A 25,103-nucleotide genomic window follows, 5' to 3' on the forward strand; every position below is an offset into this window, starting at 1 on the left:
CTTGGAGGCTGTCCCGCCTCTATGCGGTGCACGCACCGGGCTTCCCAAAAACGCACAAGTTCCACGATCTCGTGTTGGCTCCGTGACGAGAGCCTATTTCACCACGCATGTCTGGTCCCGGCCATTGCGTAGACAGACGTGGAAACGGGAGGAAGTGAAGCGGTGTTGTACCAGTCACACACTACGGGAGATGGAGCTCAGACCTGGTGTCGTTTGTGCCATCGAAGACTCTCTTTAAATAGAGGGCACTGGGCAGGCCAAACGGCGGTGAACGCGGGCGTCCGGACCGCGCCGGTTGAATATCGGGAAGGCGGGCGGACGGTTAGCGACGTCTGTCAGCTTGTCTGGTCTCGTCACACTAAACGGGCATTAACACGGAGCGGAGAGCGAGTGCAGGTGCCGCGATTGGCAGGCGAGAGTGGGTTTCACGACAGGTCATGTCCGCTCTAGACCGGCATGAATGTGACGCCGAAAGCGAAGGGACTTATAGACCAGAAGGTGCAAGGAGGGTTTTGGATGGACCTGTATAGTCGGGTGTAAACGTGGCACAAGTCCGGGCACCCACAAATCTCCTCATATTTGGTACCGATTTGTTAAATTTAAATATCCGGACCATGTACACGGATGTTTAAAATACGGTGTTGGATGACAACTTAGACTACCCACAGTGGGAGTAATATAGATAATAACATCACACGTATCTAGATAAAATAGATGATGTGGCAAGCAATAAATGAAGAAAGAAAGACATGTGGTAAGGCTGGTCACAGTGGGGAGGAACTTAGGAGTAAATCACACACTCCAATACAACTTTGCTTATGTGGCACGTATTTAATGAAGAGAGAGGTGTTTGTGGTAACTAGCTAAGTTACCGGAACATCACACACTCCAAAAAATAATGAGTCTATAACCTAATAAATACATCGTTGCATGACACTACATAGATGTTCCTACCCACTATGGAGATAGTAACATAGTCTAGGAAAGTGTGTAAGTTACTAGCTTATATTCTTGCCCATTGTGACCAGCCTAACATAGCTAATTACCATGAGTAACATCACACATATCAAGGTAAGATGAGTCTATAGCCTAATAAATGAAGTGTTGCATGTTACCACATATATGTTACTACCCACTATAGCGGTAGTAACATAAAGTAGTAACATTTACTACTCTATGTTACTACTCATTGTCTTATGTCCAGATAGAATGGTCCAAACGTTTAGGGCAGGTTTAATGTACGACAATAAAGTTGCCCTATAATAAACTAATAATCGCACAATGTTACAACTGGCACACAACTGGCACACCCTGTCACAACCTAGCTAGTCATGCATTAGAGTGTTGCATCATGTTTATTCTTTCATCAGAAACTTGAAATGGGGATGACAGAACCCCCAGTCCCCTCTGAAACCAACTACGGTTACTAAAATAATTTTTCAATGAACCTGAAATGCCCTTCTAAAATGCCCATCATTTTTGCCTTGGTTCAGAACCTCTGCCAAAAGTGGTGCACATTTTCCTAGGCCATCCTAGGGTTTTTGATTTAAATCATAAATATTTGAATTTGGGCATTTAAAATAATATAAAATATTTAAATGCTCAAATATCTCCAAACTAAAATGTTTCATGTTGGAAATAATCCAACTATGGGCCAGGAATAGTTTGGTGAATTTTTGAAGTTGCCTAGGTATTTTATTAAATTCAACGAAGTTGCAGATATATTAAATAAAAAACAGAAACAGAAAAAAGGGAAAAACTTCCCTGTGCGGCCCAGCCAGCTGGCCGGCCCAGCAAGCCAGCCCAGCCCACCACCGCCGTCGTCCTCCTGGCGCCAGTCGGCCACGCGTGTGGCCGGCGCGCGCGCACGGCCGGAGCGCCACGCCACCAGCCCGTCTGCCTGCCTCCCCCGCCAGCGCGACGCCGCGGCGCTTCTTCTCGGTGCCGCCCCGATCCCCTGGCCTTATCCCCCTCTCTCTCCCGTGCTGCTCTCTCCCTCTCTCTCTCACGGCCGAACACCACCGTCGCCGCCGTTCGCCATAGCCGCCGTCTCCGACCACCCCTCGCTCCCCCGACTAGCTCAGGAGCTCCGCCTCGACTCCCTCTTCCTCCCCACCGCTCCACAGCTCCCCGGAAGCCCTGCATCGCCGCCACGTCGCCGTTCCCCTCTTCGGGCTCCGACCACCGTCGCCGTCGATTCGCCGTCTCCAGCGCGTCCCCGAGCCCACTTCGACGCCCACTGCAACCGCGGTGAGCTATGCCACCGTTTCCCCCTCTCCTCCCCCTCGTTTCCCCACCGTAGCCTCCTCCCCACCACGGCCGAACCTCCGCCGTCGCCGAGCTCGCCGTCGACGCAGCTCCGGTGACCATTTGGTCACCCCGGCGAGTCCAACGAGTTCGCAAGACCCCGTAGAGCATCCCTAGCGCCTCGCTTCGCTCGACTTCGAGCTCCAACCCCGTTCCCGTGCACGACCGAACCCCGGCGGCCGCAGCCGAGCTCGCCGCCGTCGACTCCGGCCACCCCGACCCCAACGGACCCCGTCAAGAGCTGCGGTTTGTCCTCAGCTCCACTCCGGTGGTCTCCGCGGCCCCTCTGGTGGCCGAAATGGCCAAAACCACTCCCGCCGCCGCGTCGGGCTCGCCGGCGGCTAAACGCCGGCAGCCGACTTTGACTTTGACCACGGGTGGGCCCTGGTTGACTCCCCTGAGTCAATGACAGGTGGGGCCCAGCCCTGTTAATTAAACAGGATTAGTTTTAATTAAATTTTAATTAAAATAATCACCCTGACATGCGGGACCCACTGTCAGGTTTGACCCAGACCTGTTCCGTTGACCTGCTGACGTCACACTGACGTCAGGCTGACGCAGTAATTGATTTTCTGAATTTAAATTAAATCAGGAAATTCCAGAATATTATTTAAACTTCAAAAATTCATAACTTTTATTCTGTAACTCCAAATTGGACAAATTATATATGAAAAATGATCAGAAAAATCCAATCTATCCATCTGTACTATTTTCATGCATGATCAAACAAGTTAAATTGATGTTTTAAGCAGAACAAGGAAAAGCACTTTAAAAGACCGTATTTGAACTTAAAATATGAATCCTTGATTCAAATTTGTTCAAACCCCTCTGTTCTTAGTTGCATTAGCCCAACACACTCATATTGCCATGTTTCATGCATGCATCATATTGTTGCATATTGTTTGGTGATGGTTGTGTATCGATGTCCTTGCGACAGGTTCTGCCCCCGAGGAGTACCGTGATTACCCTAACGAAGAACCATATCAGTGCATCGAACCATCAGGCAAGCAACCAACCGTTTGATCATATCGATACAATCCCATGTTCTCGCTCCTGCTCTCTTTTACTGCATTAGGACAACGCGATTCAAACTGCTGTGTGCTACGGTAGTTGAACCCATTTCCTCTGCATGACCTGTCATTGCCACAGTAACTAGATGAAACCCACTAGCATGTGTAGGAGTTGCTTGAGCCATATGTATGTGTTGTTCCTACCTTGCTACGCCTGCTATGCTTAGAGTCATGTCAGGTCTGGTTCATCGGGGTGATGGGCTGGAGTGAAATGATTATGTCGGTAATGAGAGTGGTGTGGTGAACACGATTTGGTGAAGGTATCGATGAGAGGCCATGTAGGAGTACATGGTGGGTTGTTTCATTGAAGCCGACCTTAAGCACTGAGATCTGTATGTGTGATTTAAGAATCAGCTACTACCATGCATTGGGCCCGAAACCAATGGACCCTCTCGGCTTCTTATTCACCCTAGTTCTCCGTCCAGGAGTTGCAAGTAGTTTCTGGTGTTTGTAGCCTACTGGAGGCCGTGGACAGCGCTGACCGTAGGGGTGGGCTGTGATGCGGTAGGTACGTGGCCGGGTGTACCGAATACCCGTTAGGTATCTCGGGAACCCTGTTCACATCGTTCGGGGCCGTATGGGAAACCTCGGCCGGACTCCCTGCGGATGGAACCCGAATAGGCGATAAACCTGGACTAGAGGCTTAAGTGTTTAGGTAGGTCGTGGTCTACACCCACGTCGGCTTTCGCTTGAAGTCTGCCGAGCACATGTCGTGTGCAGACGCTAAGTGGTGGAAACATGTATGAAGAAGTACACCCCTGCAGGGTTATCATAATCTATTCGAATAGCCGCGTCCGCGGTAAAGGACTACTTGGTTGCCTATACAGTTCATAGACAAGTAAATGGAAACTGTTAAAAGCCTCAAGATAAGTGTGAGTGCCGAGGATGGGTCTTCCGTAGGAAGACGGAGGTGGATCCTCGGTAGTGTATTGAAGTGGTGAGTAGTGGACTCGTGTGCGCAAAACCATTTCAAGTTGGATTATCGTAGGATAGCCTAGCCAAGAGTCAAAGCTGGCTTGCTGCAATAACTCCACCAACCCTTCTTGATACGATGCATGTATGTAGGATCTGATGTAAGTCTTGCTGAGTACCTTTGTACTCATGTTGCTATAATCTACATTTTTACAGAAGACGCTGCAACCCCTTCTGATGGGTTCTATGTAGACGTTGACATCAACGAGTAGGCTAAAGACCCAGGTGGTGACCCTGAGCTTGTGAAGGACCACGTAGTATAGCTAGGCTTTCCAAGCCTCTTCTATTTTACTAGTTGTCTGTACTCAGACAAGTTACTTCCGCTGCTGGTTTGTATGACTGTATGACTTGTATGTTGGGTCGTGAGACCCGTACCTTTGTGTATGTTATGTATGGTTCACTGAAGTACTTGTGTCGTAGAGTCATGTTGTGATGCTTCGTTGTATTTGCACATATCGAGCATATTGTGTGTATGATTGAAATGCTTGGTATGTGTGGGATCTGACTATCTAGTTGTTTATCTTTAGTAGCCTCTCTTACCGGGAAATGTCTCCTAGTGTTACCGCTGAGCCATGGTAGCTTGCTACTGCTCTGGAACACTTAGGCTGGCCGGCATGTGTCCTTCTTCGTTCCTGTGTCTGTCCCTTCGGGGAAATGTCACGCTTTGAGTACCGGAGTCCTGTTAGCCCGCTACAGCCCGGTTTACCGGAGTCCTGCTAGCCCAGTGCTACAGCCCGGACCCACTTGCTGATGACCGACACGTTTGAAGCTGGGTCATGGATGCCTGTCCCTGTAAGTCTGTGCCACTTTGGGTTTACGACTAGTCATGTCAGCCCGGGCTCTTTATCATATGGATGCTAGCGACACTTTCATATACGCGAGCCAAAAGGCGCAAACGGTCCCGGGAAAAGGTAAGACGACACCCGTGGGGATACCGTGCGTGAGGCCGCAAAGTGATATGAGGTGTTACCAGCTAGATCGATGTGACATCGAGTCGGGGTCCTGACAGCGTTGGTAGCTTTAGTTGCATTAGCCCAACACACTCATATTGCCATGTTTCATGCATGCATCATATTGTTGCACATTGTTTGGTGATGCCTGTGTATCGTTATCCTTTACGACAGGATCTGTCCCCGAGGAGTACCGTGACTACCCTAACGAAGAACCGTATCCGTGCATCGAACCATCAGGCAAGCAACCAACCATTTGATCATATCGATACAATCCCATGTTCTCGCTCCTGCTCTCTTTTACTGCATTAAGACAACGCGATTCAAACTGCTGTGTGCTACGGTAGTTGAACCCATTTCCTCTGCATGACCTGTCATTGCCACAGTAACTAGATGAAACCCACTAGCATGTGTAGGAGTTGATTGAGCCATATGTTTGTGTTGTTCCTACCTTGCTATGCCTGCTATGCTTAGAGTCGTGTCAGGTCTGGTTCATCTGGGTGATGGGCTAGAGTGAAATGATTATGTCGGTAATGAGAGTGGTGTGGTGAACACGATTTGGTAAAGGTATCGATGAGAGGCCATGTAGGAGTACATGGTGGGTTGTTTCATTGAAGCCGACCTTAAGCACTGAGATCTGTATGTGTGATTTAAGAATCAGCTACTACCATGCATTGGGCCCGAAACCAATGGACCCTCTCGACTTCTTATTCACCCTAGTTCTCCGTCCAGGAGTTGCAAGTAGTTTCTGGTGTTTGTAGCCTACTGGAGGCCGTGGACAGCGCTGACCATAGGGGTGGGCTGTGATGCGGTAGGTACGTGGCCGGGTGTACCGAATACCCGTGAGGTATCTCGGGAACCCTGTTCACATCGTTCGGGGCCGTATGGGAAACCTCGGCCGGACTCCCTGCGGATGGAACCTGAATAGGCGATAAACCTGGACTGGAGGCTTAGGTGATTAGGTAGGTCGTGGCCGACACCCACGTTGGGCTTCCGCTTGAAGGTTGCCGAGTACATGTCGTGTAAACGACGGTAAGTGGTGAGAGCGTGTATGAAGAAGTACCCCCTGCAGGGTTAACATGATCTATTCGAATAGCCGCGTCCGCGGTAAAGGACTACTTGGTTGCCTATACAGTTCATAGACAAGTAAATGGAAACTACTAAAAGCCTCAAGATAAGTGTGAGTGCCGAGGATGGCTCTTCCGTAGGAAGACGGAGGCGGATCCTCGGTAGTGTATTGAATTGGTGAGTAGTGGACTCGTGTGCGCAAAACCATTTCAAGTTGGAGTCTCGTAGGATAGTCTAGCCAAGAGTCAAAGCTGGCTTGCTGCAATAACTCCACCAACCCTTCTTGATACTAAGCATGTATGTAGGATCTGATGTAAGTCTTGCTGAGTACCTTTGTACTCATGTTGCTATAATTTATATTTTTACAGAAGACGCTGCAACCCCTTCTGATGGGTTCTATGTAGACGTTGACATCAACGAGTAGGCTGAAAGACCCAGGTGGTGACCCTGAGCTTGTGAAGGACCTTGTAGTATAGCTAGGCTTCCCAAGCCTCTTTTATTTTACTAGTTGTCTGTACTCAGACAAGTTACTTCCGCTGCTGGTTTGTATGACTGTATGACCTGTATGTGGGGTCGTGAGACCCGTACCTTTGTGTATGTTATGTATGGCTCACTGAGCCTTAAATAAAGTACTTGTGTCATAGAGTCATGTTGTGATGCTTCGTTGTATTTGCACATATCGAGCATATTGTGTGTATGATTGAAATGCTTGGTATGTGTGGGATCTGACTATCTAGTTGTTTATCTTTAGTAGCCTCTCTTACCGGGAAATGTCTCCTAGTGTTACCGCTGAGCCATGGTAGCTTGCTACTGCTCTGGAACACTTAGGCTGGCCGGCATGTGTCCTTCTTCGTTCCTGTGTCTGTCCCTTCGGGGAAATGTCACGCATTGAGTACCGGAGTCCTGTTAGCCCGCTACAGCCCGGTTTACCGGAGTCCTGCTAGCCCAATGCTACAGCCCGGGCCCACTTGCTGATGACCGACACGTTCGAAGCTGGGTCATGGATGCCTGTCCCTGTAAGTCTGTGCCACTTTGGGTTTACGACTAGTCATGTCAGCCCGGGCTCTTTATCATATGGATGCTAGCGACACTATCATATACGTGAGCCAAAATGCGCAAACGGTTCCGGGCAAAGGTAAGACGACACCCGTGGGGATACCGTGCGTGAGGCCGCAGGGTGATATGAGGTGTTACCGGCTAGATCGATGTGACATCGAGTCGGGGTCCTGACACACCCCACAAACGATGTCCCTCTTCCAAGGGGATGTTTGGTTCAGGGACTTTTTAGTCTCAGAGACTAAAAAAATCCCTAAAAACTAAACAGGAGGGACTTTTTTACAGGGACTAGAAAAAAACTTTACTAAAGAGTCTTTTTTATTAGTCCCTGAAACTAAAAAAAGTCCAAAGACTTCTCCCAAACACCACCTAAGTTGGCCAGAGACGCAACCCAACCACCATCCCCTCGTCACTCCGCCGTAGACGAGCTCGTGGCAACCATAGCATCGCCGTAGCATATCGTCTTCGACATACAGATCCTCCAGAAGCTTCCTTCCGCGCTCCAAGTGTGGCGCATCCCTCCTCCCGCTTTGCCTTGTCGTTGTTCGTTGTTGGCAACGACGGATGCACAACCTCAGGTCGTCGATGTCGGCCACTCTCTGACATGGTTGGGGGAACATCGTCGGCATCAGTCAATGAACACTGCAATGTCGTCTTGCAGCTTGTGTCCAGGCTGTCCGCGGCAAACTCCACGGCGGCGACGGAAGGCGCGACATCGACTAAACATGTGATGCAGCAGCCGCACGTTTGCATGTGATCTGTTTGATGAAATGCCTCCAGAGAGTGGGGAGAAAAAGAAGAGAAGAGAGAGAAAACTGCTGCCACATGGCAAGTTATCCACCAACTAGGCTTTGGATGAAACAACAAAACAATGATCAGGCAGAGAAACAAAGTGGAGTAAATAAATAGCAAATCCAGATGTGTTGTATTCGATCCACCCCGACCGTTTTAAGAGCCAAAAGACAGCCCTGATCCAAGGAGCTTGTCCTCAACAATGGCGTCCAAGCGCTGTGCCATCTCTGGCGTCATATGGTTCACCCAATCTCCAATCACCCCTTTCCTGAAGTTGGCTTCATGCGGGAACTTGTAAAATAGCCCGGAGGTGCCTGTCTTGTTCGCTTCTAGACCTTTCATCGTCTCAATGCTACACAGCTTCATGATGTCTGCCGGAAGCCTTGCCGCCTCGTCGGCAGCTGAGAACGGCACCCCGAGAAATTGCGCCAGCTTTATGACATTGTCAACCGGATTGAGCAGCATCTCCTCGTACCTCAGGAACAAGACCCTCTCCGGACTGGCTTTGCTTGCCTTCCAGTAACCAAGAACGTGGTCCCACATGGGGCCATCTGTGGTCTTGCCATCACATACACTCTGAAACAGATCTGAGAATTCGCATGGGTGAATGGTATTGCCAAAATGCCACATGGATACCAGCATATCCTTGGGTTCCCTGCATGTGGCCGTTTAATCAAATCATTTCCATCTGCTCTCCCAACTAATTAATGTCGTTTACAATTTAGGCAGAGTCAATGTCTCAACCTCCCTGCTTTTCAATATTGTGTCATTCTACAATATATGCTGAGCAAGAACTTTAGATTTCATCATCACTAAGAAAGGGTATCATCTACGAAGACTGTACACATTAGTGGATCCATCATAAAGTGTAATTTCATAAACGTACAGTAATTTACTTAATTAAAACAGCCTAATTTTTAAGAAATTGTTGGTCAAATTTTAGAAATTACAAACAAACTAGAATCACAATGACAGCACAAATTTCGGAATTTACTATCATGTTCATGTAAGAAACTAAGGGTCAAAAATTCAAAATACGTTTGTTGAAGGCTGAATTAACTACTTAGCGTTAAAATATCTACTACTCCCTCCGTCTCAAAATAAGTGTCTTAATCTTGATGAAATTTTGTACTAGAGTTAGTATAAAGTTGAGACACTTATTTTGGGACGGATGGAGTACTTAGTAACTGAATGAAATGATAGCTAGTAATCAGGCATATGCCCATGGAGTATAAACTGAATTGTACCTGCAGATGTAGACGATCTTGGCGTTGGGATTGTCAGCAACGGAGGCGGGCAGCAGGGAGTGCTGCATGTGCGTGTTCATGAGTCTAGGCGACGGCAGCGCCTCCAGCTTGGTGTCGTGCCCTGCGCTGAATAGATCGTCAATGAAGGGGACGCACTCGTGTGGGTTGAGGCGACGGAGCGGGTGGTCAGCGGCGGAGGGCGGGTATGCCGCCCGAGCCATGATGGCGAAGGACATGGCCTTGAGCCATGTGGTGCCGCACTTGGGCGGGCTCGCGAGGAGCACGTCGCCGGGGCGCGGGGTGAAGCGCCGCTGGAAAGAGAGGACCCCGGGCATCCTCTCGTGGATCACCCAAGCGCCCTGATATTGGTGGTGCACGAAGCGGCCATTGAAGGCGATGGTCGGCAAGGTGGAGATGATATGCCCGCACTCGGGCGGGGTGATCCGGTCGTCCTCTTCGCCGCCGACGACATCTGTGAACGGGACGGGACCTACGAGGCAGCAAGATGCGCTTGGAGGAGTAGGAGTGGCCATGGCCATGTGGGCGATGCGTCGGTTTCTCCGATGACCTGACGACGATGGCTTTCTTTATTCCTTCAAAGGCCCATCACGTGGACAGCTAGATCGGCGTTTCCGACCGCGGCCCATCACGTGGACTGTTTTGACTACCTTTTTCGTTCCACGAGAGGTGACGGATGAATTCAAAAGTAGTTATCTGCTCTTGAATAAAAGGTTGTCGGCCGGAAGTCTCAAACTTTCCTCATACGGTCCGGTCACTGACCGATAAAAAAAAAACTAATCCTGACGGATGCCTCAAATCGTCTCAAACACCTGGGTTGACTGTCACTCCTCATATTCTGCCTAAATATGGGGCGGATAAGGAAGGCCGGACGTGAGCGGACGCGTCCACAACATCGGTCCTGGCCTACGCTGACGCACCCGATCCCAGATATACTTGTCCCCATTCGCTCTTCGAGCCAAACCCTAGCCACTTCACTCCACTCCCCTTCACTTCTCTTCACCACCCAAGCTCCCTTCCGGCGATCACCGGCATTCTTCGGCATGGCGGGCAACGGATCTGACTTCGACCAATCCGGATCCGTCGACTAAGGAGTCGTCCGTGCGGGTTGAAGGAGGCAATGGCCGTCCGCATTGCCCCCCGCCGCTCCCGGAAGGACAACACACGATCGTAGGCGGGATCTGTTCTACACGAGTCCATTATGTCGACACGTCGGAGGCTCGGATCCTTCGGGGCTGGATCATTGCGGTCGGGAGCCTTCCAATCTCCCCTTCCCTATGACCGGTCTGCAGGAGTATGAGTGCTACCGGGACCAATGTGTCCGCCGTGTGAAGGAGAGGATGAGGGCGGCCAAGGCCCGCCTCGTTACCGACATGGTGTAGGCGGAGGCGGCTGATGCATTGTAAAGAAACAATAGTGGAGGAACACAACACCCTCACCTGAGAGCAAGATCGGGCAGTCTGTGCCATGGCCGGACTACCACCCAAGGAGGAGAAGGAGGACAACGACCAGTTGGACAGCTCTGGCGGTGAGCAGATCCGGCTCGATCCCTACAGCGTTTTGACCACTACTTTCACTAGAAGGGCAACAAGAGTGCCAGGAGGGGCAAGGGCAGCCATGGATAATCTTCTCCATAGCTCGCATGTAGCTTAAACATGTCAAATTTTGGTAGTCCGTTGGGATTGTCCTGATGTAGTGGTCGGTCGATGTGTGTAATGCATCGGTTACATAGTTGCATGAACTTGAATGGATTTGAGGCATGCTAACTGAGGTGTGCGGTTGTGAGAATAAAAAATTAAAGTGTGACCCGACAATGCCTGCAGACGTGACGCATCGGATTTGCCTAGTCCGGCTGTAGTGTGCCTACCACATACTCTTTATTTTTATTTACTCCGCATATATTTATATTTTTTTGATGTGAACGTCATAACCCACCTATCTAATTAGCGTGGAATGGATTTAAAATTCAAAAAGCATGGAATGAATTTACATAAACTTTGTAGAACCGTTATAGAGGTATAGCATTTCTGGCCCAATAATCCTACACCTACGAAAGGTGCTACGTGGACTTACCTTTTTTTGAAAATAAGCTTTCATTAATGTGACGCCCCCAATTCGACCTTACACTAATCATACACGCAAATGTGTACAATCAAGATCAAGGACTCACGGGAAGATATCACAACACAACTCTAGACACAAATCAAAATAATACAAGCTTTATATTACAAGCCAGGGGCCTCGAGGGCTCGAATACAAGCTCGATACACAAGAGTCAGCAGAAGCAGCAATATCTGAGTACAGACATAAGTTAAACAAGGGTACCTTAAGAAGGCTAGCACAAAAGCAACACGATCGAAGAGGCAAGGCCTCCTCCATGGGACCTCCTAACTACTCCTGGTCGTCGGCGGTCTCCACGTAGTAGTATCTGTCGGCGGTGGCATCTGGTTCCAAGGATCCACCATCTGATTGCATCAACCGGAAAGAAGGAAGAAGGGGGAAAAGGGGGTAGCAAAGCAACCGTGAGTACTCATCCAAAGTACTCGCAAGCATCAGATCTATACTAAGTATGCATTTGTATCAAATGGAAGGGTTGTATCTGTGGACTGGACTGCAGAATGCCAGAATAGAGGGGGAAGGCCTAGCCTACCAAAGACTAGCATCTTCACGCAGCTCCGAGCATCTTGCAACATGTAGAAGAGTAAAGAATAGCATTTTAATATTAAACAAGCATGTTGTAACAACAACGCCCAAAGATCCTTCCTCGACTCCCCGCGAGAAAGCAATCTCAGAGCCACATATCCATCACATATCTCAAGTATCCATTTCTAGTTATATAAGATCATGATATAAGTCTGAATGTCCATTACCATGGAGACGGTATTCGAATATATATCTTCCCTGCAGGGGTGCACCACATTACCCCACACGCTCGATCACTCTGGCCGGACACACTTTTCTAGGTCAATGCCTGGCCTCAGAAGATCAACACGTCGCAGCCCTACCTAGGCTTAGCAGAGAGGTCCCCGCCGGTCTACATCCTAAGCGCTCCGGGGTCTTGGGCCCATCGCCCACAGCACTCCGGGTCGTTGCGCGCAGGGTGAATACTAGCACCGCCTCGGATGGCCAGCACGATCCGACCGTGCCGCACTGCTGAACTGGAAGTCTGACAAAGCTTCGGCTGATACTGCAACGTCGAGGCCCATATCTATTCTCGCGTGGTGGTTAGTGCGTAAAGGCCAGAGGCCAACTCAGAACAAATACCCAAACCTGTTAGTGCATTGGGGGCTCGTGGAAACAAGCAGAGACTCACGATAAGGTGATCCCGTCGCTCCGTCTCATGGACTTACGGCAAGGGCCCAGACTGCCCGACTGTGCCACGTGGAAAACTCGCGGGTGCTCTACGGGCCCGCCCGACTTTCACATCAACTTGCGGGTACCCCTCAGGGCCGACCCGACTTCATCAATGGTCTCAAGTAAAGTCAAGGTAACCGTGTGTCCAAACATCAAGGGAAACCCCGAGGAATCACCCGCGGAGGATTCCAATCAATGTAATCATCAAGGTGAACGTAAGAGGGACCACCCTCGAGGTTCACACTTGAGGTGTTGAACGACAGAGCCGTACTGGGAATGGTGAAAGAGGAAATCACCCTCGATAACCACGACCGAATAGCTACACTACAGAATTATCATCAGGAGTGCGTTATGAGGGATCACCCTCGGCACTCGATGGTAGTTCTGCAGAGTCGAGCAACAAAAGGGGTGTGATGTGATGTGAGGTGTCGGGCTCTGGTCGTTGATCACACTGATTGAATCGTCGATGATGAAGCAGGGGTAACAAGGACAAGTATTGGGGGTCACTGATGGATCACTAACCAACCTATACTAAGCAGTTTAGGATAAGCAGGTAAGGTGCAATGAGCAGGTTACAAAAGCAGGCTATGCATCAGAATAGGAGCAAACAATAACAGTAGCAAAAATCTAATGCAAGCATGAGAGAATGGAATGGGCGATATCGGGATGATCAAGGGGGGGGGGCTTGCCTGGTTGCTCAGACAAGAAGGAGGGTCGTCGGTGACGTAGTCGATCACAAGGACATCAGCAGCGGTCTCGGGGTCTACAAGAGAGAAGAGGGGGAAGAAATAGTAAATACACACAAACATATGCATAACAAGACAATAAACGGGGCTAGAGGTGTTCTAACACAGTGCTAGGCAATACTGGTGAAGTGGGATAACATCCGGAAAGTTTTCCCAAGTTCGGCATTTTCGGACAGACCAACCGGAGGGGAAAGGTTCAATGTTTTCTATGATAGGGACATGTGACAGATGAACGGAGAGCGTATTCGGATTCGTCTCGCCTTTCTGAGCAACTTTCATGTATAAAGTTTTTCCAACTGAGCTACGGTTTATTTTCTATGAATTTTCAAAGATCAAATTTTTTTTTGGAATTATCAAAATTAACAGAAATGGAAATATGACGTCAGCATGACATCACTACTGCGCCAGCAAGTCAAACCGCCTGGCCCAGGTCAAACCCGACCTGCGGGGCCCACCTGTCATAGACAGTGGGTTAAACAGGGTTAGTTTTAAATCTATAGAGAGTTAATTAACTAGTGGGCCACTATCAGTGGGTATTTAGTTAATCTAATTAAGTTTTAAATAAAAGCCATTTAGTTAATTTTAATTAACTGGCTGGGCCCACATGTTAGTGCCTCAGGGTGAATAAAGCCCCGCGTTGACTAGAGCCAACGCAGTCAAACGCGCCGTGGGGCCCGCTGGCAGTGGCACTGGGTGGGACCCAGGCCACGCCAGGTCAGCGCCGGCGCCGGAACGAGCTCCGACGAGCTCTCCGTGGCGGCCGAACGCCGGAGCAGCTCGGAAAAACACCACGGTTCACCATTTCGCATGCCAAGACTTGCGTTGGAAAGCTAGGTGGGAGCCGCGTCGAGTGGTGCTGCTAGACTATGCCAGGGAGGCCGGAAACGTCGCCGGCGTCGAGCTTGGCGGCGGTGGCTTTCGGGTGTGCTCGTGCTCGTCGCTGCAGGGCATGCCAAGGACCGTGGGAGGTGGCGTTGGACTGCCGGGAGCACGCTGAGCACGATGCCGTGCTCGTCTGAGTTGGACGGATAGTGTGGACACGGCGACGAGTACGGTGGCAGAGGCGTGCTATGGCCAGGATGGTAACTACGGCTAGGGGTGCGGTGAGGCGTGGAAGGAGAGGGTAGAGGGCGGAGTGGAGCTCACCGAGCAGCCATGGAAGGCCCTTGACGGCTTAGGAGCAGCAGGGGTGCTCGACGAGGCCGACGAGCATCGGAGACAGAGGCAAAAGGGGACTACAGCGATCGGCAGCTGCAGGGGCCCTCGGCTCCATGGAGGACCCCAGGCGACGTGGATGAGGACAGCGGAGCAGACGGATAGGGCCGGTGGCCTCGAGGCCGCCGGTGGCCGTGGGATTGACGGAGGTACGGCGGTGATGGCGTCAGTCTCCTCTCCAGAACGAAGGATATGGAGAGGGGAGAGGTGGGTCTGGGGAAGGAGAGGCGCAAGTGGGGGAGTGGGAGTGGCGGTAGGTGAGGGGGGGGGACGAGGTGAGGGGAGCCCGAGGCGTCGCCCTTATCCCCTCGGGGCGGCACCGGCGAGGCTGGTCCGGCGGGGACGAGCCCCTCTAGCGGCTCGGGTCAGGGGAACAGAGAGGAGGGAGGCGACCGGGGGAGATGGGCTGGACCAGCTGGGTTGGCTCGGTGAGATGGGCTGAGGCCTGGGGGTCAGGGGAGGCCTTTTCATTTCATTTTCAGTTTTACAAAATACATCACTAGCCCCTAAATCAACACTAGTAACCTATGTCACTGCCATAGATAGTTGGAGGTTAAAAATAAAATAGTTTAGTATTTTTACAATTTAAAAAGCAATTAAATAATTATCTAGGCCACTGTGTTGACTAGTTTAAGGCATTTAAACACTTTGCAAAAATATTGGTTCACCACCATAATTAGTTATGGAATACTTGCCAAAAGATGAACATTTTATTTTGCAGGTTTGATAAATTTGAATTTGGAGTTTAATTTGAATTATGCTACGGATCAAATGAGGATTAGCAACAATAAGAGTCATGACTTGGCATCATTAGCAGGAGATTACTGTAGCTTAATTATCCGGGCGTCACAATTCTCCTCGTCTACAAGAAATCTCGTCTCGAGATTTAAGTGGTGAAGTAAGGGGGAAAGACTCGAGAAGGACGGAGCTCATCACAAGATAGGTACATGAGGGCTATCTCACTAAACGTGGCATAGAGGCATCTCTCGAGTTGAAATTTAAGAAAGTCATCGAGAGCAAGATAAGAAGGTGCAATAAGAAGGTTCAACCGGGTAGACAATCGCTCGTTGCCTGAAATAGAGGGTGAAAGGGGTTCAGAGCAATGGGAATAAGTATTACGCCTGATACTAGAATAGATCACTAGAAATGTGGCTCATGATTTAAATACGGAGCCAAGTGCGAGGAACAATTTCGGAAAACAGGGATGTATATGAGAGTCAGGTTTCGATCCTGTGGAACTGTGGGTTATGGGCCCACCATGTGGGTTAACACCAGGAAGGCGCTAATCATTTTGCATGATCATGATAGCAAGGCAGGTCAGAGGATAGCATGTCAATTATGTTGGCAACAATGTTGGTACCAAGGGCGAGGGACGAAGAGAACCATTTTCCTGCTCGTTAAGACGAGGCAGACCAATAGGCAAAGTTCTCGTCCATCGGTGGCTACCGAAATGCCATCAACAATAGTAACAAGGCCTTACTGACAGAGTTGTACATTGAGGCATTTACATAAGCAGCGAATTATCACTGCTCAGATATGTTATGTTAAACGAATGGTTTAAACAAAACAATGGAAAGGAAAGTTGAAAGAACATGCGGTGCCCCCATGTTTGGTTTTGGTAATTCATGACAATCTCTATGGACTAATGGTTGTCTTGAGTTATATTTGAAGGATCTGTCCATAGGTTTTTCTTGAAGTCCATGTGTGGTTTCAAGGAGTTTATGAGTTTACCAAGGTGCTATTAAGGAATTATCCAAAGAATGGTCATGTGAGTGCTGAGCTTATCGCAAGCATGTCTTGAAGAAGAAGATTGTGTGATCATTCAGGTTTACCTTCAAGACATCATCCAAATGAAGAGAGTTGGAAAGATTCAAGGTTGATCAAGACTAAGTCAAAGAGTAAATCAATTTGATCAACACACAAAGCGTAGAATATGTACCGAGAGGGATCAAGCGACCCCATGGTATGGTAAGCACTGTCAATTACGCTTTGTGTACTAACCCATGATCTTCGTGAGAGTTCTTTGTGGGGTTAGATTGCGGTGTGCAAGTTCAAGTGATGCATCACGAAGAGATCAAGTGCTTGAAGTTTGCCGTCCATTGTGGTGACAATGGACTTGTGAAGATGAGCGGAAGAGTGGCTCACTGAGGGAGTCCCGGACTAGGGGGTGTCCGGATAGCCGAACTACCATCATCGGCCGGACTCCAAGATTATGAAGATACAAGATTGAAGACTTCGTCCCGTGTCCGGATGGGACTTTTCTTGGCGTGGAAGGAAAGCTTGGCGATACGGATATGTAGATCTCCTACCATTGTAACCGACTCTGTGTAACCCTAGCCCTCTCCGGTGTCTATATAAATCGGATGGCCTTAGTCCATAGGACGAACAACAATCATACCATAGGCTAGCTTCTAGGGTTTAGCCTCCTTGATCTCGTGGTAGATCTACTCTTGTAACCCACATCATCAATATTAATCAAGCAGGACGTAGGGTTTTACCTCCATCAAGAGGGCCCGAACCTGGGTAAAAACATCGTGTCCCTCGTCTCCTGTTACCATCCGCCTAGACGCACAGTTCGGGACCCCCTACCCGAGATCCGCCGGTTTTGACACCGACGTTGGTGCTTTCATTGAGAGTTCCTCTGTGTCCTCACCGATAGGCTTGATGGCTTCTTCGATCATCAACGACGATGCAGTCCAGGGTGAGACCTTCCTCCCTGGACAGATCTTCGTATTCGGCGGCTTCGCACTGCGGGCCAATTCGCTTGGCCAGCTGGAGCAGATCGAAAGCTACGCCCCTGCCCGTCAGGTCGGATTTGGAAGTTTGAACTTCACGGCTGACATCCGCGGGGACTTGATCCTCGACGGATTCGAGCCACAGCCAAGCGTGTCGTACTGTCACGATGGGCATGATTTAGCTCTCCAGCCGGACAGTACCTTGGAGGCTGCACTCGAAACCACTCCGATCTTCAATTCGGAGCCAGCTCCGCAGATCGAGGATGGATGCCTAGACACCGCCTCGGGGGCTGCAACCTCTACGGCGATAGAGCCGAACACTGATCTTGTCCCTCATAAAGATCGTGACTCCGAGGCGCCGGACTCCTTGCCGGACTCCGAACCTCCCGCGCCCCTTCCGATCGAATCCGATTGGGCGCCGATCATGGAGTTCACCACAACGAACATCTTTCAACACTCACCTTTCAGCGACATCCTGAGTTCGCTAAAGTATCTCTCGTTATCTGGATAGCCCTCGCCGGACTGCGGTCCGGACGGTTGGGATGCGGAGAACAAAGAAATTCAAAGCCCACCCACCACCCACTTGGTAGCCGCTGTCGACGATCTAACCGACATGCTAAACTATGACTCCGAAGACATCGACGGTATGGACGATGATGCCGAAGACGACCAAGAACCAGCGCCTAAAAGGCACGGGAAAGCCACCCCAACTCATGACGTATGCATGGTGGATACACCAAAAGAAAGCGATAATGAGGAAACACGGGACGCGGCGAAGGACAACTCCCCCAACAAACAACCAAAGCAGCGACGCAAGCGCCGCCCGTAGACCGGAATCGATAAAAACGGCACCCATATGGACCCGGCCCTAGAGCAGGGCGAGGCAGTGGACGACGCACATGTCAACAAGCAGCCAGCCGGACATGAACTGGACATGCAACCCATCCCCGGCGAAGATGATCTCGCATCACCAGAGCATATGAATCTTCATAAAAGGCTCGTCGCCACTGCAAGAAGTTTGAAGAAGCAAAAGCGGAAGCTCAAAACAACGGAGGACGCACTCAGAATGAGATGGAGCAAAGTACTCAACAGCGCGGATAAACATGGCGCTAGTCACCAGACAAAGAGCTACCCGAAGCTCAAGCTGTTGCCCGAATTTGACGAGGAGGCCTTAGAGCCCCCGCAGTCAAAAAAGAAAGAAGCCACCTGGCCGGATAGACGACCAGATGACAGGCCAAGAGCAACAAGGGGCGCCGTACACAAGCCGGCACACGATCAACATAAAGATCCTCGGAAAAGGGACGACCCAGTCAGATCTATTTATGGGCCAAAAAAGAAGACTCCAGGAGGCAACATAACCCGCCAAGCATTCAAAGACAACGGCACACCCAAATATAGGGGCGCCGCACACCCACTATGTTTCACCGATGAGGTACTAGATCACGGATTTCCAGCGGGATTCAAACCCGTAAACATAGAAGCATATGACGGAACAACAGACCCCGGAGTCTGGATTGAGGATTACATCCTACACATACATATGGCCAGAGGAGACGATCTCCATGCCATAAAATACCTACCCCTCAAGCTCAAAGGGCCAGCTCGGCATTGGCTTAAAAGCCTCCCAGAAAATACCATTGGAAGTTGGGAAGAGCTTGAGGATGCGTTTCGAGCAAACTTTCAGGGGACCTATGTCCGCCCTCCGGATGCAGACGATTTAAGTCACATAACTCAACATCCCGGAGAGTCAGCACCCAAATTCTGGAACAGGTTCCTCACTAAAAAGAACCAAATAGTCGACTGTCCGGACGCTGAAGCCTTAGCAGCCTTCAAACACAATGTCCGAGACGAATGGCTCGCCAGACACCTCGTCCAGGAAAAACCAAGAACAATGGCCGCACTAACAAGTCTTATGACCCGCTTTTGCGCGGGGGAAGACAACTGGTTGGCTAGATGCAGCACCAGCGACCCGAGTACATCCGAAATCAGGGATGGAAATGGGAAATCACGACGCAAAGAAGATCAGCGTCGGAACAAGGAGAATGACCCAAATAGTACGGCGGTCAACGCCGGATTCAAAAGCTCTAGGCCGAACAACAAAACACTGCCCTTAAAGGAGAACAGTGACGAGCTATCCAACCTCAACAAGATTCTGGATAGACTGTGTCAAATACACGGTACCTCCGGGAGGCCTGCAAACCATACCCACAGAGATTGTTGGGTCTTCAAGCAGTCCGGCCGACTTAACGCCGAACACAAAGGGCTCGACACACCAAGTGAAAGTGACGAAACCCAAAAGCAGCGCTCCGGAAACCAAAAGGCTTCCCCATTAGAAGTCAAAACAGTGAACTCACTTCACGTGATAACACGCAGCGCGGCCCCTGCTATACCAGGACACCGTCCGCAGACTGGGGATAGAACCCACCAAAATTCGCTATAGCAAGCACTTCCTTCAAAGGAGTGACGCCAGGCCTTTTTTATAGGCTTTGTACCACTAGGGGTCGTCTTCGGTTCATCCGACAACCTCCGTAGCGAAAAGCTCACCCTGTATCGCCCAATTTAGCAATAGCCCTTAAGCACTACTGGGGCGTGCAGCTTTCACCCGCTTTAATGCAATACCACATTACACGTCTCTTACGCTTAAAAATGCCCGGTCCACGTGGCACATTCTTAAAACTCCAGGTGTTTCTCGACCATGGAGAACGTGCGGCTGCCTAGACAGCCACACATTAATCCGACCTCGCAGGTCAAAGCCCCTAAATACAGGTCATTTAGACCTCGGATATGGTTAGACGAGTCTGGCGTAACTTAACAAGGGGCTTCCCAGCCGCATACCCCATTTTTTAGGGGGCCGCGCGCATAAATGATGAAAGCCAATAAAGCTCAACTTTCTTCACCTTCCAAATTATACTTTATTTCGATACACTTCTTGCACGATATTTCTTAGAAACTAAGTCCTTCTCTTTTACAGATGAAGCACGTGCTACACCCGTCCAGGATACAGCACAACGGAGACACAGGCGCAGACGTGCAGTAGGGACCCGTTGCAAGGATTCTTTTCAGATTAAGACCCTGCGTAAACCTTTCTCATTGTCTCTTGTTGATACACATCCCCCGGTTTCCTACCAGAGCCAAGGAGGAGGCTGGCATTTTGGCATCGGCCGCGTCAGGAGTTCCCGCCTGTACCTAGACACTAGGGGCTTAGGGCTTTATTCTGCCCGATATCATAAAGACCGAACACCTCAGGGAGTGTTCAGCGTCTCGAGTTAGGCCTTATATGCATCAGCTCCGAATCATGTCTTTGGTCAAATGTTGGGTTTGCCCGGCTCCTGTGTTTTGTTGCCTTACGTTCCGTATCATCGGCTAACGCGGCACCAGGAGAACTACTGCGATTGTGCCCCAGTTCGGCCGGGAGAGCACCTCAGTAGAGAAAGCCGAAAACTGACTGTCATGATATAGCGAGAGACTGGTCAACCACTTGATCGACCATTGGAATGTTTAGAATTCCTCCGCTTTGACGAAGGACCGCTTCCCGGTCAGGCACATACGCGCCCCAAGTTCGGAGAAGCGCGGTGCCATCAGGGGCTATATAGTAGCCCCACATTCGAGCTCCTATGGCTAAGTGAAAGTGATAAAGCATTATAGTCCGGTTGCCTAGTTTGCTACGCTATCACCTCCTTAAAAGGACCAAGACGTTGGATTAAGTGTGACAAAGCGTTTTCTTTTTGCAAACACCCAGACACCATGTGCGTGGGGGCTGAAGCCAAAGACTGCCATCTTTCAGATTATACATACATATACGGCCGCACAGGAGATAGTTCAATACTTGAACACACAAGTATAAAAAGTCATTGCATTATAAACATGATCTTAGAAATCATACATGTCATTCAAACATAACATCTTTCGAGCACTGTGCCTCTATTATACGAGCACCCTGCAGGACTTCCTCAAAGTAATGCTCGGTGGGGAATCGGCTTTTGTCCGAACCCCGGGATGCAACAGTTGTGGCATCCATCTCCGCCCAGTATGTTTTACCACGGGCGAGAGCCATCCGCGCACCTTCTATGCATGCCGACCGCTTCATCGCCTTAATATGCGGCACTGCCTCAAGGAATTGCTGCAACAAGCCAAAATAACTCTTCAGCTTGGGCCTTTTCGGCCACAGATGAGTTACCACATCCGTCATGGCTAGTCCGGACAATCTATTTAGCTCAGCCCACTCAACCAACCGATCACTCAACGGAAGTGGACGCTCTGTACTATGGAATTGAGACCAGAAAAGCTCTTCCATTTCATGATCCTCCTAGCTTTGAAAGTGCACGACTGCGTCAGCCGCACTCGCCGCCAAGTCCAGATAAGGATCCTCCGCACCATACAATCGGCCCAGCTGAGCATACTTCGGATCCATGAACTTCCTACGCAGCATAAAGGGCTTTCCAGCCACAATATCTTCGACCTGATGCAATTCCTCCTTCATAGCCCGCATCGCACTACGGGCATCTTTGGCCTCGGCATCGGCCTTCTTCAGGTCCTCTTGCTCCGCTCGGCGTTCTCCTTCAAGAACTTCCAGGCGGTCGGTAGCAACCCTTAATTACATGGCCACTCCAGCCATCTCCTCCTTGCTTCGGCAGTGAGCAGCCTTCTCGGCTTCAAGCCCTTCCGCTGCCTTCAAGGCAGCCGCCTCGCTTTTTCTGGCTTGCTCCTTGGCCCGAGCAAGTTCTGCTCGAAGATCTTCCACAGCAGCAGCACCATTTGCATCTAGCATATAATTTGTAAGGAATGGGCGTCAGCTCCCTTACTAAGCAACCACGGAGCAACCACATACCTTGTGACTCATCAAGTCGTCTATTCACCAGCGAGATGTTCGCATCCGCAGTGTCGAGTTGCTTCTTCAGCTTGGCAAATTCATCAGTCCGGCCGGCCACCGAACGTTCCGCCACCTGCATGGGAAAGGCGACAGTTATTAACTGAGATTATGATCCTAGGCACACTGTCGTTTTTGACAGCATACCAAGTCTCAGGGGCTACTATCTATACAGGGCGCACTTCATGTGCAAAACTGTCAACAGGTATGTCATTTTTTGCGTACCTCAAATCCCGTCAGTAAAATTCCGACGGCCTCATACAAGCTGGTTTTGGTGGACGAGATCCTCTCAATCACACCACCCATTAATGTGCGGTGATCTTCTGAGATGGACGCCCTCTTAAGCAAATCCTGCAGCTCCACCGACCGTACTCCAATGGGCGCCGAACTCTCCGGCTCCGCCGGACTCGGGGAGACCCTCCGCGACGACACCTCAGGGTCGTCCGCCCCGCGCGATGGGGCGGCAGATGGAGGCGTTTCGCTTTCCATCATCTCCGGACGAAGATCTCCCGAAGATGAGCTGTGCTGAGATCCGAACTACAAGGTAAAAACTTCGGTTACCTTTAGACATTAAGCAGGGGTGTCTGATAATTGTAAAATCCCCCTTTTTCACTTACGGCTCATTAGAGGGCTGATTCCTCTGGGGAGACAGTACGGCCGGAGTGCTTTCTGGCGCAGGACCTTCCGGTACAGATTTCTTTCCCTGTTTTGAGGCCTTGGCCTCCGGGTCTTCGGAAGCGTTCCTCTTCTCCCCCTGGAAGGAGGGACTCTCGATTCCTCCCTTACTAAACGCCTCCTTGGTAGAGGTGACAGTTTCCCCGTGCTTCCCTTCGCCCTCATTCGAAGGTGCAACCTCCAACATTTTGATTAACACGGGATCCTGCGTGGTCTCAGGGAGGGGGGCCGGACACCGTATCAGCTTTGCTTGTGCTATCCACTCCTGTCCAGGGATAGCTGGTTAAAAGGCAAGCTCACGATAAATAAATGGATGGTGTGTCCAGACACAGGGCTACTTACTTGAGTATCCGGGCGATTGCAGCTTAGGCCAGCGTCCTCGGTCAATTCCAGATGCGTCTCTTGCGATCCGAAGAACAGTTTATACATCTCCATGGGAGTCAAACCCATGAAGTGTTGAAGAGCTCGTGGCCCCTCCGGATTGAATTCCCACAGGCGGAGGGGGCGACGTTTGCAGGGCAGTAGGCGCAGGATCAACATGACCTGCACCACTGCGACCAGATTGATCTCCCTTTCTTGGAGGCCTCGAATCCGGTCCTGCAACAGGGGGACATCTTTGGGCAGCCCCCAGTCACGCCCCTTGTTGACCCATGACGTCAGCTGCTGTGGAGGGCCCGAGCGAAAGATGGGCGGCGGCTTCTGCCTGCTGCCCCGGGGAGCGGTGATATAAAACCACTCCTGTTGCCACAAGCCGAGCTCCTCTTGGAAAGAGCCCTTGGGCCATGGAACTTTGGCCCTCTTGCTTATAACCGCCCCGCCGCACTCTGCTTGACGCCCCTCGATCATCTTCGGCTCCACGTTGAAGGTTTTGAGCCATAAGCCGAAGTGAGGGGTAGTGCGGAGGAAGGCTTCACAATCGATAATGAATGAGGAGATATGGAGGATGGACTCCGGAGCCAGGTCATGGAATTCCAGCCCATAATAAAACATGAGCCCCCTCATGAAGGGATCCGTCGGGAAGCCTAAACCCCGATGGAAGTGAGACGTGAACACGACAATCTCACCGGGCTCGGGAGTTGGGATAACTTGCCCTTGGGCAGGCAGCCTATGCGAAATCTCGTAGGTTAAATACCTGGCATCTCTCAGCTTTAGCACGTCCTCCTCCGTGACGGAGAAGGGCATCCACCGGCCTCGTAGATCAAGACCGGACATTGTCGAGGATCGAAGGTACCTGAATTTGGAGCCCTGGGTGTTGGAACTCAGGGAGAGGGGCGGATTCGATGGAGGATTGAATAAAAAGAACGGGCCTTCGTCTCATTATAAAGAGGAAGAATGCCAAGAGCCATCCCCGTGACTGTTTGGAACCCGCCTTCGATGGAGGGGGCGTGGCAACAGGCGCGGTTGGGTTACCCACGTCCGTATTGATGGGAATCCCGGAATAAGGGGAACACGATCTCTGCTTTGACAAGACGTGCCAAGGAAACCGCCTCGCTAAACACGCTGAGGTGGAACAATAAAAACAATTCGAGTAAAGGCTTGGAAGTGGTGTGACGTTACGCCACAGAATACGTCAGCAGATTGATCTTGTGTAATATTATTCTCTCTACGGTGGTATGTGGAATTTATTTTTGCAGAGCCGGACACTATCCTGGTGTTCACAATCTTCTATAAATTATTCAGAGGAGGAACCCGCCTTGCAATGCCGTAGACAATATGCGCGCCGGACTCGTCGTCATTGAAGCCTGGTTCAGGGGCTACTGAGGGAGTCCCGGGCTAGGGGGTGTCCGGATAGCCGAACTACCATCATCGGCCGGAATCCAAGATTATGAAGATACAAGATTGAAGACTTCGTCCCGTGTCCGAATGGGACTTTCCTTGGCGTGGAAGACAAGCTTGGTGATACGGATATGTAGATCTCCTACCATTGTAACCGACTCTGTGTAACCCTAGCCCTCTCCGGTGTCTATATAAACCGGATGGCCTCAGTCCATAGGACGAACAACAATCATACCATAGGCTAGCTTCTAGGGT

The 25,103-nt window shown here is 50.4% G+C and overlaps 1 protein-coding gene across 1 annotated transcript; it reads right to left on the reverse strand.

Annotated features, from left to right (window-relative positions):
• Positions 1–7,756: 7,756 nt before the first annotated feature.
• On the reverse strand, positions 7,757–10,002 carry LOC119368212 (cytosolic sulfotransferase 8-like). Its single transcript, XM_037633532.1, has 2 exons — positions 9,463–10,002; positions 7,757–8,870 (listed from the first exon to the last, which is right to left on the reverse strand). Exons 1-2 carry the CDS (start codon positions 9,999–10,001, stop codon positions 8,372–8,374), a joined length of 1,038 nt encoding a protein of 345 aa, XP_037489429.1. The 5' UTR covers position 10,002; the 3' UTR covers positions 7,757–8,371.
• Positions 10,003–25,103: the final 15,101 nt, after the last annotated feature.

The sequence above is a fragment of the Triticum dicoccoides genome, chromosome 2B (assembly GCF_002162155.2).
Source record: "Triticum dicoccoides isolate Atlit2015 ecotype Zavitan chromosome 2B, WEW_v2.0, whole genome shotgun sequence".
Classification (NCBI taxonomy): Eukaryota; Viridiplantae; Streptophyta; class Magnoliopsida; order Poales; family Poaceae; genus Triticum; species Triticum dicoccoides.

Coding starts and splice junctions, on each gene's coding strand:
- LOC119368212 (XM_037633532.1), bottom strand. CDS start 10,001: ATGGCCATGGCCACTCCTACTCCTCCAAGCGCATCTTGCTGCCTCGTA. Junction 8,871..9,462: donor AAGATCGTCTACATCTGCAG/GTACAATTCAGT, acceptor GGCCACATGCAG/GGAACCCAAGGATATGCTGG.